General features: G+C 38.9%; 1 protein-coding gene across 5 annotated transcripts in view; it reads left to right on the forward strand.

Annotated features, from left to right (window-relative positions):
• Nucleotides 1-15138, forward strand: part of enox2 (ecto-NOX disulfide-thiol exchanger 2) — a 381399-nt gene that overhangs the window by 302589 nt on the left and 63672 nt on the right. For all 5 annotated transcript variants that reach the window (XM_049474865.1, XM_049474866.1, XM_049474867.1 and 2 more), the window contains one exon: nt 8964-9176. In XM_049474865.1, coding sequence (XP_049330822.1) covers nt 8964-9176 — 213 coding nt within the window. The remainder of the gene's footprint in view (nt 1-8963; nt 9177-15138) is intronic.

The raw sequence follows: 15138 nt of genomic DNA on the forward strand, positions 1-15138 counted from the left end.
GCTAATTGTCACCTGATCAGTGTAAAAACAAAGAATTATCTTTTTACATGATGTGGTGTCTGAGAAAAATGATGTCCACATATGAGGACTTTAGTTTTATATTTCGATAGAACACAATGAAGTCGTAATAATTTATGATGTGCAAACCATTTATTTTGTCTCTGAACACAGCAGCATAACGAGTGCAAACTAAAGTAGAAACAACAATTTTGCTCCTTTGAGCAATATGGCTCATTTGACGTTTTTTTGGTCTTCAGTAGATTTTAAAAAGTGTGATAATTAATAATTGACTCTTAATTGTTATTTAGTAAAGAATGGCTTAACTAAAACCACTGCAGTCATAAGTCAGTAAGTTAAGTTTTACATCTTTACATTTTTAGAAAGATCCTGTAAAAGACATATCAGCAATCTTGTTTGACTTCAAACAACAAAACAGAATCTGGACTAGTGGGCACTCTTTTACTGTGCAGCAACACCTGCATATGAGGATTTAATAAAGAACTCTTCAGAGTAAAAAATTTAACTTTTGGGAGTCTGTGATCAACGTTTTTCAATGTTTTCAAAGAACACCTTTCTAACTGTTAAGCAGTTGGTTGAACCATGAAGCTATGGAGTTGTGTTGCAGCCAGTGACGCATGATTGTGGATGGAAAAATCTGTGGATAGATCTCAAGTGTTCAAGATGGTTTAAGAATTTCACAAATTGGAAACATTGTGCAAGGAGAAATGGGCACCAATCCTCATATAAATAAGCTACAAACAGGATAGCATGCCAGTGATGGCTAGGGACTGTAATTATACTCAAACATAAAAAAAAATGTTTGACTTGATGCAATGAAGTTGTGCCTTATTATAAAGAATTATATTAATGCAAGTACACTACAGTGAAAATGATTTTTCCCTTCTCTTTTCATTCAAATATTTCCCTTCAAAGTAAAGATAACCAGTGTAAACACAACATCCAGTTTTTAAATTATAGTTTAATTTACTTAAGGAAAGATAGCGTCCTTCATTAGCTGGTCCTATGTAAAAGGAATTGCCCCCTTATTTACTCTATATACAGTATATGTAGCTTGTTTACTGACTGTCCTGTTTTACCTGATAAGCTCAGATAAAACCAGCTTGCATGATTATACTGTTAAAAAGAGGGTGAAAAAAATTGATGAAACACTCAAATTCATCAGGAAATGAAAGACTTTTCCAAACTTATCGACCCCAAACCTTTAGGAATTTTATTCTGTGGACTGTAGAAGTCAGAAGTCCTCTTTTATCTAACGCAGCAATTACTCACATTCACATTTTTTTAAATCTTCCTCGTGTTCATCCTTTTCCTTGTCTATTACATTTTGTATGAGAATCAGGAATCGGTTAGTGTGGGGAATTTGCAAAACAAAAATTTTGTTTTTGGAGATCCAAAAATAGCTCTGAAATGACACAGTATGTTCTCTTTTTTGTTCATATGTTAATATTAATATGCTAATCAGAGCTTATGCGCATGCACACTAGGGGGCATAACGATTTGACGGTTTTCATTTTGAGGTCTGAGGTGCAGTATGTGTATTCCTGAAGCGTGAGCTATTATTATGCAGTACACGTATTTGAGCATGGATACAACGTGTGTAATGTGTGTTTAAGCCCCTCCCCTTTGTCTGCATACTTTCCTGTGATTGGATGCACTCAGTCAGATTGATGAGCTTTGTTGGCTGTGGTTTAAAGAAATAGGATAGAGACTCTATTTATTATCGATATTAATACTCATTACATCTGAGTGTGAATGCCTTTTTACTTGCATTTGTTGCATTTGATGTTTGTGCAGGCACTCTTGGGATTGTGTATGCATTGAGGGATGCATCTCTTGCAATGTGTGCGTGAATGTGTGTGTGTATGTGTGCGCATGCGGGGGTGTGTCGAGAGGATTAGGACAACAAGGACAAAGTGATTCTTATTGTGTCATTCACAACAGCAATCAATATCTCTGTTGTCTCTCTACATCACCTTATCTGCCTGCACAGCCCGAGCCAGAATTATGTTAAACAGCCGACGGGCCTCCCGAAGCCGAGCCACAGCCCCGCGCCGCGACTCTCGCCTCCCAACAAAGCAGCAGCTTCTGTCGTAACTGCCTTTTAGAATAGAGACAGCAAAAGGCGACACTTAAACCCTGAGCAGAATCTTAATGCCCTTCATTACAATGACTTTACCCTCCACCTCCCACTCCCACCCACCAGCTCTGGGCCGAGGCTTTGTAGCGGCCTCAGGGAACAGCTTGGCTAGCATTAAAAAACCCAGCCAGGTTGAATTGCAATGCACCTGCAAGAGCCGCTGGACGTGCCAGCCCGGCAATAGCCGTCACAAGCTGGGTAATGGGCAGCGCCTCCTTTAGAGCACTTATTTTAAAGGGTTTTAGCTCTACATCAGTGGGTCGTTTTGTGCCAGGTCTGACCTGTAGTTCATCCCCCCCCCAGCATGAAAGCAGAGTTTGCTTCAGAGTTGCTTTAGTCTGAAGACAAACAAAAATCCAAAAATCTTTTCCTTTTGTACAATTGAAAAAAAGTGAAAAACTTTTACCTGTGTCTCAGACCTTAATTAGCAATGGCTTCTTCAGCAAAGAGCAGGTGGTTCAAATCTAAGCTCTATATATATAAACTCTGTGCTGTTGATTCTCTAGTGCATTTTTTTCCCCATTTATCCCTAATTTACACGGCCAGTTACCCAATCCATTCATTAGGACTCCCCCTATCACTAGTGATGCTCCAACACCAGAAGGGGAAAGACAAACACATGCCTCCTTTGATACATTTGATGCCAGCCACCGCCTCTTTTCAAACTGCTGCTGATGTAACATTGTCGACTAGCATCACATGGATGCTGCTCGGAGGAAAGTGCAGCGACTCGGTTCCGATACATTAGCTCACAGACGCAGCCTTGTGCTGATCGACATCACCCTTTGGAGTGATGTGGGGAAAAAGCTCCATCTACCCACCCAGAGAGAGCAAGGTCAATTCTGCTCTCTCAGGGCTCTGGTAACTCTGGTAACATATGGCAAACCGCATGAACAGGATTCAAACCGGCGATCTCCTGATCATAGGTGCAGCTTCTAGCCCGCTGTTTAACTGAATGTTCCCTTAATTTTTCCAAATAATGAAAATCTGTATCTATATGTTTTTTAGTTATGTTTATAAAAATTGGACAGCCCATTAAAACCTTTAACATATTTAAACATATGGACATTTGGTCTTTATCCCAGATTTAAACATAGCAGAGATACACCAAGCAACATGACAGTGACCCATAAAACGAAATTTATTTGTAGGAATTCTTTAAAAGAAAGAAATAGACAGATTTCTGAAATGACCCTGTCAAAGCCTAGATCTCTTAATCCAACCTAGATCATCTGGGGCAGGTTTGAACTAGGCTGTGCATGCCAGAACACCTCAAACATCAAACAGCTGAGAGAATTCTGCATGAAGGAGTAGGAACACTTAAATCTCAGTCAATGTTAGAAACAGACATAAGCTGATTTTTTCTTCTCAATATCATTAATTTACTTCAGTCCTCCATACACAAAGAGGCATATTAATATTAATATCATGCCATATCGAATAATTGACTAAGATGGTAAAATATATTAATATTCCTGTTTTTATTTTTTAATTATCTTGATATATGTATCAAAGAAAATAATACAGCTCTGGAAAAAAAAATAAGAGACCACTTCAGTTTCTGAATCAGTATATGATTGAGTAAAATGAACAGTTGTTGTTTTATTTTAGAAATCTCGGACAACATTTTACATAAGTTCCAAATAAAATATTGTCATTTAGAGCATTTATTTGCAGAAAATGAGAAATGGCTGAAATAACAAAAAAGATGCAGAGCTTTCATACCTCAAATAGTGCAAAGAAAACAAGTTCGTATTAATAAAGTTTTAAGAGATCAGAAATCAATATTTAGTGGAATAACCCTGGTTTTTAATCATAGTTTTCATGTTTTCATGTTCTCCTCCACCAGTCTTACACACTGCTTTTGGATAACTTTATGCCTTTACTCCTGGTGCAAAAAATTCAAGCAATTCAGCTTGGTTTGATGGCTTCTGATCATCCGTCTTCCCTTTGATTATATTCCAGAGGTTTTCAATTTGGTAAAATCAAGGAAAAACATCATCATTAAGTAGTCTCTTATTTTTTTTTCCAGAGCTGTATATTGCTGTAACAGGTTTACATTCTAAATGTAAGATGCAGCTTTAAAAAAAATAACATGTAAAATAAACAGTTGTGTACAAATCGCCGCTCAGAACCAGGCCAGCTCTGTCTGTGCTTGAAATCAATCGATGTGGAAACCATGCAGAAGCTATAGAGCAGGCTGGTAAAGCGAGTTCCACTGTGAAAGCTGCATTAGCGTATGTGGAAGCTTAATGGAGGCCTAATTATTTTAGAGCTGCATTAACATCATCCTCCTCCTCCTCCTCCTCCTCATCATCATCATCATCATCTCTCCACCTGAATGGTAAACAAATACAGCAAGAGGTATGGAGAGCACTTTCATACTGCTCATTTTAGTGACCTGCAGTCCGTAGCGCTGTTTTTTTTTTCTACAGCTGTGTTCTGTAAACCACAGACGCAACACACACTGAATGTATTTATCCTCTGGCATCCTAATTGGTATCAGAGTTTGGCTAATGGTGCCCAAAATACATTTGCTAATCCTCCTTCCTTCTGTGATGTTTTCTCTCCTCTAAGCCCTCCTGTTTGTGCGCGTGTCCCTGTAGTTTGTCTTGGCCCAATAAGCATGTCCCGCTAATGTGCCTCGACACTGTTGGGTCTAAGATGAGACGCTTTCCTCCCTGACACCAACTTCACTACCTCCCCACCATCTGCCTGTGTCTCTCGCTCTCTCACTCTCTCTCTCTCTCTCTCTCTCTCTCTCTCTATCTTTCCCAGTCTTGTCTCGCTCTGTCTGTCCGCCCCATCTTTAGTTTCTCTTTACTTTATTCAAAGATTCAAGGATACTTTATTGTCATTCGCATCACATGTGGTACATGAGGTGGAACGAAATTGTGATTTTACGATCCAGTTTACACCCAAGAGCTGTTGTTAAAATAGATAATATAGATAAAATAAGATAACAAAAAAAAGAACACAATACAAATAGAATAGAACAAAATAGATAAAGATAAATATGCCAAAAAATAAATAGGGAGAGTAGGCAGGTAGAAGCTACATGAAGTCCAAAGTGCAAAAGTACCTGATGCATCACAGTGCAGAGTTTGCATATTGATATATTGCTAAATATTGCAATATTGTAAGATGTAAGATGATATATTGCATTTTTTTAAATATTAAAACACACCATGCATCATTTGCATTCATAAAATCTGAAAATCTGAACCCTTGTGTGGTGTTGGGGTCTGTGGGACCCGATTTCATTTTTCATCAAATGATACAAAAAAGTATTTTTTCTAACTCAAACTCATTGGCATTGGCTCATTTTTTGTGAAAAACACATTTATATTACATACAGTATGTTTGGCCAAGGGCTAATAAACATTGCTTGGTTTGTAAATTTGAAACTAAACAAATTTTCTACTCATATCTTGAGTTTAATTCATTTTCTTTTACATTTTATAAAAAAAACTAATAAAAAAAGAGTAGCACTTTTTGAAAGAAATGTAACATAAGAAAGGTAAAGGGCAAATATTAACCATGTAAGCTGTTTATATTGCTTGCAATTTAATTGAAGCAAGCATGTGTAAAGCATTTAAATGTAAAATTGCTTAATTTTGCTGAATTAAATACAAGCAAACAAGTAACAAAAATATGAACACCACACAAGGGTTAAAAGACAAGGTGACATTTTTTATCCAATCAGAGCAGCAGAGCAATGTGACACATATTTGTCTGTGTCTTTGAAAATCAGCATAATATTGCGATACTCTGACATATCAATATTTTCTAGCACCTTTGCTTTGTTCCCTACTTTTAATTTTTCTTTCTTTCATCAAGAAAAAGACCCTACCTCATACATGCCCCCACCGCCAAATTCATTCGATATTACACCTCTAATATAATTTCAGCAGCGTCATTATATATTATCATACATATTACCAAAGAGATATTTTTTCCAATATAATGCAGCCCTAAAGCAAAATATATCTGTTTTCATTTATTGTAACATGAAATAATCCTTGAGATTTAAACTGTCACATTTGCCCATCATTAATCATTACTTGCACTATACACATACTATACATGGCATATGCAATGCTATTTACACACACCAGACCTAGTCTTCTGCAAAATTACACTCTTAAAAATCTGATATTCCTTCGTAATCGCTGGAATCCATAGTCAAGACAGTCATGTTTTTTTTGCACTATAAGGCGCACCGGATTATAAGGTGCACTATAAATAAACAACTAGTTTCTAGTCTATGGTCATATTGAAGGCACACCAAATTATAAGGTGCATTATGCAACACTATTAAGGAATAGGGGTGTCCCCATTTTTTTCCCTTCTAATAGAGCAGAGCTGTAAAGCTAAGCTAAGATAAATAAACTGTTATTCTTAAAAAAAACACTTTTTTGGTCAAACAAGCACTGGATGTTAATGTACACAGATTTGTTTATTTGGGTGAGTAAAGGGCTTTTGTTTATTTACAGTAAATTTAGACAGCGCTAAACAGCAGACAGCAGACTGAGGAACCCTGAGTGTTCCGGTAAAGCAGGGCGATGTTAGCTAGCGGTTTGTCCCACGTAGCTTGTTTTAACACGGTAAACACACAGACTACAGTCCTACAGTGCTTAGCGCAATTAGCGGGTAATGCTAATGCGGCTCCAGCAGTGCTAACAGGGGTTAGCAGCAGGCTACAGGCTGATAATACTCACCTCTGAACAGCGAAAAATCTAGCGCTTAGCGTGGTTAGCGGCTAATGCTAATACTGCTTGAGAACTAAACTGAAACTCCTCTATAATGCTGCACTTCAGTGAAGTGGCTTTACTGCTCCTTACAACCTGACTGGGAAAATTCATACATAAGGTGCACCTGACGATTTTTTAAATAATATAAGACGCTTCCTTCGTGTACACAATTGCACAGACTCATATTTGTGTTCACTGAATAGTTTTTATTGGCTGCTGTATTTATTTCGTCTGTAAACCTTGTCTTGTGTTTCGTCTATTGTCCCGTGTCTTTTATCTATTACTTCACTGGAGATTACAAGGCTTGTACTGTACAATACTGTGTGTTAGTGTAAAGACAATAAAGTCTAATTGAATCGCAGTACGGAGTGTATTGATGGTTTAGAAGTGTGAGCTGTAGTTTAACAAGGAGAAGCTGCTGCTCAGTTCAGGGCTGCACATCCAGACGTTTAGCTTACTTATGTAAGGCTTTTGTTTAGTTTACTTCAGCTGCGTTTAATCGATATGAATTGCTATATTTCAACAGCTTCTTTGTCTGAATACATAGATTGAGTTGAGGCTGAAGGGCTGAAGGACAGAATGTCTGTGTTTAAATGTTACTCCAGTGTTAGACTAGATAAGGTATAATACAGTACTGTATATTATAGAGTAGACATATTCTGGATATGGATCTACAGCACTCCTTAAAACAAAGCTGTAGTGACTTACTGAGCCAAAAAACTATGATTAATAAACCAGAGCTCTAACCACGGAGCTAACACGTTAGCTTTGAGAAAAGTTTGTTTGATTGTTTTCGAGTGGGCAAGATTATACAGGTCTGAAGGTACAGGAAGGTATTTTTGTGTTGTCCATCATGAGAAATAAAAATATGAAATGATAAACAGTCAAACAAAAGGTTGCTTAAAAGGCATGGAGTTATATCTGTCCATGACATTACCAGGGTTTATTAAGTTAATTATTTAGTTAATTAGCCACAGTTTCCACAGCTTATAAGCAGTGTTAGCATGCCCACAGTGTACAAGCTGTACAGGGCTAGGGCTAGGATAGTTATATAGCTGAAGTAATTTAGCCTTAGCATTTATTGGTTTTCTGAGTAAATTTCAGTCACTTGAGATGACTGAGGAATCAAACAGAGCTTGAAGTCACAAAGTGTCTATGTGCATCGTTGGATTTATGCAATTTTTTAATTATCTTTTCAACTGTGCAACCTGATTAATTCACTCCTTTCCTCTCTTCCTGTTTTCTTTTTTTTTCTATCATCCTTAAGTCACACTTCCTGTATCCCTCATTTCAAATGAAAAGCCCTCTGTAGAGTTTTGTGATCAGGATGTGTTATGAAAGTTTAAAGCAGTAGTGGCAATAATAATCCATATTATAATCCATATATTGCAGTATTTGATAAGATTTCTCTTTCCCTGAATTAATGCTTCAGAAGTGAATAAAATTTTCAGTGCATATTTTATTTTGTTGGCAGTGTTATTGTTTTTTATTCACAATCACATTTAATTGTGCTGTTATTTATTTATTGCCATGTAATGCCTTTATGTTTGTTTTATTTATTTATTGCATGTTTGTTTAATAGTTTTGAAATGATTTTTATTCACACCTTGTCTCTCCCACACACTTTTATTTTTTTTATGTTCTCTTTTTTTTCTCAACTTCTTTTTGTTTTTCTTTTTCTTTGCCTTTCTGTTCCCTTTTCTTTGCATTTCTCTTACTCTTACTATTGTTGTATCGTTCTTTTTTTCTCTCTTTTATTTCTTTCTCTCCTTTTTTTCATATTCCTCTTATCTTTGTTGCACTCTCTCTCTCTCTCTCTCTCTTTTATTTCTTTCTCTGTACTTTTTTCTTTCTTCCTTCCTTCTTCTGATCTGTTCTTTTTGTTTTCCTTGTATTTTTCTCTCTCCTCTCTCTTTCCTTTTCCTCCTTCTTGCTCTCTCTCTCTCTCTCTCTCTCTCTCTCTCTCTCTCTCTCTCTCCTCTAACCCTGCTCTCTCTCCTCTAACCCTGCTCTCTCTCCTCTCACCCTGCTCTCTCTCCTCCTGCTTTCAGATGACTCTAAGTTCCCCGAGGCGGTGCGTGTCCTGCTGACCTGGGTGGAGAGAGGGGAGGTGAACCGGCGGAACGCCAACAACTTCTACTCCATGATCCAGTCCTCCAACAGTCACATCCGCAGACTAATGAATGAGAAGGCCGCGCACGAGAAGGAGATGGAGGAGGCCAAGGAGAAATTCAAGAACTCTCTGGCTGGCATACTAGTGCAATGTGAGTGGCACCCCCTCTGCACTTTTCACCCAAAAAATCAGTTTAATCATTTAACATGTGAGCTTTCTTCACTCTCTTCATGTTCACACTGCTTAGCAGAGCTTAGGGCTGCTCTATACAGACTGCAATTACGTTATATTGAATTTACAAATTCCCACATTGTCCAAATTGACTAGTTAGAAGCTTGTATTAGTTTTTGATCTATTTGCAATTTCATTACAGACTAATATACATTCACTGGCCACTTTATTAGGTACATCTCTCCAACTGTTCATTAACGCAAATGTCAAATCAGCCAATCACATGGCTGCAAATCAATACATTTAGGCATGTAGACATGGCGAAGACGATCTGCTGCAGTTCAAACCGAGCATCAGAATGGAGGAAGAAAGGTGATTTAAGTGACTTTGAATGTGGCATGATCTGAGTATTTCAGAAACTGCTGATCTACTGTGATTTTAAAGCACAACCATCTCTAGAGTTTACAGAGAATGATCTGAAACAGAGGAAATATCCAGTGAGCTGCAGTTCTGTCGGAGAAAATGCCTTGTTGATGCCAGAGGTCAGAGGAGAATGTCCAGACTGGTTCCAGCTGACAGCAACAGTAACTTAAATAACCACTTGTTACAACTGAGGTCTACAGAAGAACATCTCTAAACATCAGCATAAGACGTCCAACCTTGAGGCGAAGGGGCTACAGCAGCAGAAGATCACACCGGGTGCTGCTCCTGTCAGCTAAGAACAGGAAACCGAGGCTACAATTCACACAGGCCCAACAAAATTAGACAATAGAAGATTGGAAGAATGTTACCTAGTCTGATGAATCTCGATTTCTGCTGCTATATTTGGACATTAGGGTCAGAATCTAGCTTCAAAAACATGAAAGCTCTGATCCATCCTGCCTTGTATTAATGGTTCAGGCTGGTGGTGGTGGTGCAGTAATGGTGTGGGGGATATTTTCCTGCCACACTTTGGGCTCATTAGTACCAATTGAGCATTGTGTCAACGCCACAGCCTACCTGTGTATTGTTGCTGACCATGTTCATCCCTTTATGACCACAGTGTGCCTGTATCGTCCGATGCTACTTCCAGCAGGATATTGCGCCATGTAATAAAATGCGAATCATCTCAGACTGGTATCTTGAACACGACAATGAGTTCACTGTACTGGAATGGCCTCCACAGCCACCAGATCTCAATACAATAGAGCAGCTTTGGGATGTAGTGGAACAGGAGATTCATGTATCACCATAGATGCGCAGCCGACAAATCTGCAGCAACTGCGTGATGCTATCATGTCAATATAGACCAGACTCTCTAAGGAATGTTTCCAGTACCTTGTTGTACCACGAAGAATTAAGGAAGTTCTGCGAAAGTGGGTCCAATCTGGTACTAGCAAGGTGTATCTAATAAAGTGGCCGGTGAGTGTATGATATATATTGATATGCCTCATTTCATGGAACAGAAATGATGGCGTGTTCCATGGACACTAAAGAACACTGCCCTAACCTGACAATTCTAGCCAGACACCGCCAGTCACAATCATTTCCACCCACTGCACTGTCCACTGTGAGTGGTAATGCCTTCTATGACCTATTCTTATTACACACAACAATGTTGATCAATGAATATTAAATGCGCACACAACCTCAGAAATTGAATATTCCATCCATATTGCACCCACTATCGGGCCTCACTCAAACTCTGACAATTCCCGTCAGCTTGCCATGAGCACGCTGGCAACCTCATTTACCTCATTCAGATAGCACCTCACAAATTGAACAATGCTTGGGCATTCCCAAGCCTCCCCATAAAGGTAACACGTCATGATCGATTTGAACACTTTTAGCATGTTAGTGTATTGTGCAGCCCTAACGTAATGCATAATTCAGATTTAAGAGATGATTGATCCATTGCCTGAGAAAAGGAACTAAGTTTCCACTCACAGACACAGACACACTCACACACACACACACACACACACATAATCATGCATACAAAGCGTGAGTCCATTTTCCCTACAGTGTCTGGGGAAATGTAAGTATTTGCTGTAGCGTACTGTAGCACAGATATTTAAAGAGTGTGACAGGGGCAAACAGGATTGGATTTAGATTTGTTTTGATTTGTTCACACTCTGGGGTGTTTGATAATATTTCCAGTATGATTGAAAATCTTGTGCACACTGGTTACACATAATAAATGAAATACAATAAATATTAAACTATACCAATATGTTTAGCTAAAAGGATGAAATCAAATTTTGGCCATTTCTCGAACAAGACCAAAATACTAAATAGCAAGAATGGCCCACAAGCAATTTTCCTCCAGTATGGAAAAGCTTGTAGGTGCCTTGCTTTAATACATGACATCCTGCTGTCCTGCTTGTTATTTCTGCTCTGCAAGCCTTCTTTAACAAGTTTATATTATTGTATACATGTGGACTGGGGTCACTTCCTAACTTTTCCATGGAGTTCACATCAGAGGTTTAGATATGAGTTGAGTGAGGGACAGGGACCAAATAAAAGAGACACACTTTGAATCCAAGAACATTAAACTCCAGAATAATCAATTAGAGCCTGTTAATGGACCTTCTAATAGATTTATTAGGTTACAGTATCTTACAGACTATAAAGCACACTGGATTATAAGGCGCCTTTTAAGTAACAGTAGTAAGGAACAGGGGTGTCGCCATGTTTCCCTTCTAATAAGCTGGTCTCGCCTCTGGGGCACCCAACTTAACAAAATTGTAATTCTTAAAATAATTAAGAATTTTCTCCTAAAAACTGTTTATTTGGGTGAGTAAAGAACTTTAATTTATTGACAGTCATTCCAATATTTTTAGCTACCCATTGTTAGCAGCACTTAGCACTAGTAAATGCCGTCCAACAGCGCTACACTGAGGAACCCTGAGTGTTCCGGTAAGCCAGGGCGCTATCAGCTTATCCCATGTAGCTTGTTTTAACATGGAAATCACACAGACAACATACAATCTGATATTCTCACGTCTGAGCAGCAAAAGAGCTAGCACTGTGGTTAGCGGCTAATGCTAATACTGCTCCAGCCTTGTTGCTGGAGAAACTTCACTGAAATTCCTTTATAACGCTGTACTTAAGTCAAGTGGCTTTACTGCTCCTTACAACCTGATTGGTAGAACTCATACATAAGGCGCACCAGATTATAAGGTGCACTGTGGATTTTTGGGACAATTTTAAAATACGGTACTTTAAGTTGCATTGCTCATGTGCACACAGGGTTCATGAACTAGAGTTGTGCCATGACTTTGGCTAAGTCCCATGTTGGCACGGACAGTTTTAGCCAGATGCCACCGGTCATGATCATTATCACCCATTGCACTGGTGTCTACTATGGGTGTTATTCATGGGTGTTTTATCCCATAGCCTTTGTACATCATTACATAGCATTGTAAAATTGGACTTTTTGGAGTAAGTTAACAGGAAGCCATTGGTATTAGTATGCCTAATACCAGATGTGGGCTATTTGATGGGGCACAAATCTCCCAGTATTGATCTGTGGAGCAGTGGAACTGTGTTTTCTGGAATGATGGTGCTCCATCCAATACTTTTGGGATAAGATAGACTTTACTAATGTGGCTGTTGCCTCTCCTGGACAGTAACAGGAAAAAAAATGTTTTAATATTGATTCGTTCAGAAAATTAGCATGCATGTATGAGCAGGTGTCCCAAAACCTTATTGTCCATATAGTGTAAAGTATTCACAGTTAAGCCTTAAAAACAGTGTCTTCAATTGAAATACATACTCAACCCCCTTTATTCAATTCAAATCTAAACCCAGTTTGGTGAACTGAATGGAAATGAAGCCCCACAGTCCTGGTATGTGTACTGTGATGATGTTATGTGTGCTGTGGTGCGAGTGCAGTAAAGGATTGAGGAGGTAAGTGCTCCAGAGGCCTGTCCCAGTCTTGAGCTGAATGCAGACGCAGGTAGAGTATTATTCAGACTGCATCAGCACACAGCAGCTGCACAGTCCCCAACTCTGACCGCTAGCGAGCATGAGTAGCTGATTCAGCCTTTAGCTGCAGCCGTCACTCCGCCAGCGGTTTGAAATAGTCTGTGGACAGCACTCCTGATGAGGATGGGGTGACCGTAGAGTTAAAGTAAGTAACCTTAAAGTAAGTAAAGGGACTGAAGCTTCATTCAGCTGAGTCAATGCAGCTCATGTGATTGATGAAATGACTATGGGTGGAGACTTTTTTCCCATATGTGACACACTTCTGGGGGGATTTATGACCACTTTGGCAACTTCTGTGTCAGTTATCTCCTAGCAGAGACTTGTACACACACACACACATACAAACACAGACCCACACATATATGCTTTCTCCATTCTCCTCTTTGCACTCTTTCTCTCTCTCTCTCTCTCTCTCTCTCTCTCTCTCTCTCTCTCTCTCTCTCTCTCTCTCTGCAGCCCCTCAGTGCCGGCTGCTCGATAGCGTGATTGATTAGGTGTAAGGTGATCTTTAAGGAGTAATGGATATGGTCAGAGGTGATTTGTCTTGCACATGAGCAGCTGTACCGAGCAGTACTTTAATACTGATTAGTTTAAAAATCTCTCTCGTCTCGTTTGACTTCCAGACACTGCATTATGACCTCCAGTCTGAATAGAGTGCAGTGGTAGGTATGTGAATATAAAGTATGCAAGTATGAAAATATACTGTGAAAGTTATTAAGTGATAATAAGTTAATAAGCCCTGACTTCATTCAGAAATAACATAAATATTAACAGCTTTAGAATCCATCAGGGCCTTTTAGGCTTACGGAGGAGGCCTAACGTATTCCAATAATTTAGTAATACATTTCTTGACTTTTAAACTACAGTAGGTGTTCTTTAATGGTATCATGTCCATATTACTATAAAACATTAGTTTCTTAGTTTAGAAAGGTGTTAAGTCCTGTACATGGTTCAATTAGAATAGATAGAACCAGAAAGACACACTCTTGGGGAACTGGACAGTGTTAGGAATTAGGAACTGACTAGAGTGGATTTAACCCGTCATGCTCAGATTCCAATGCACGTGATCACTTAAAGAAGTGCTCCAGAGCACGGTTTACTTGGAGTTGAGCATGATATGAATGCAGTGTGAACGCTACCTGTACCCGAGCACAGAACAAGATGACAAGATTACCAGTAATTCTGTAAACAAGCATGGCAGTGTTTTGTCAAATTAAGCACCTTAAGCACCCCTGCCAAGAAAAGCACCCCTCTCATTTCATTATGTATGTAAGCGTGACTGAGATAACTATGACTTTTGGCGCATATTTTTAAGTTAAAGCAGATTATATCTGCTTTTATCAAGAAGACGGTTCAAATGCACTCCTGAGAGAGGGTGCTTTTCATGGCAGGGGTTGCTGAATTCGACACAACACCGGCAAGCCCTCTGAGCAGTGAGTAATGATGTGAGTGTGCTCAGGCACGGATTGTTTAAACGCAGTGTGAGTGCAGGCCAGCACGGGAGCGGGGAGGGGGCAGAACCGTGCTCCAGCACCATATAACCAAACCGTGCTTAGTTTGAGTACACGCTAGAAAGCATCAGAATCAGGATTATATAAGAATAAGACACATTAGGGCCCTGTTATAACAGGGTTAAAACATTCAGCTCTCCAAGACACATTCACCAATCAAAACCCCTCCCAGAGCAATCGAAACACTAAGAAATAGCATGTCAATTTGCTTACTTTGTATTACACAGTAATTGGATTTGGATTTTGTGTTTCAGTGTGGACTATATAATAATAATTTTAGTCTGACTAATCTAATTAGGATGCAGTCCAGAAACGAAGTCACACATTTTAAACCCATTAGAAATACTACAAATAAATATGTGCAATATAATTTAGACATTAATATGAGTTTTTGACCTTAATAGGTGTCTGATCAGTCATGTCATGTTAGTCATGTCAGTAATTTAACTTGTTTTGTTCATT

This window comes from Astyanax mexicanus, chromosome 2, assembly GCF_023375975.1.
Source record: "Astyanax mexicanus isolate ESR-SI-001 chromosome 2, AstMex3_surface, whole genome shotgun sequence".
NCBI classification, from domain to species: domain Eukaryota; kingdom Metazoa; phylum Chordata; class Actinopteri; order Characiformes; family Acestrorhamphidae; genus Astyanax; species Astyanax mexicanus.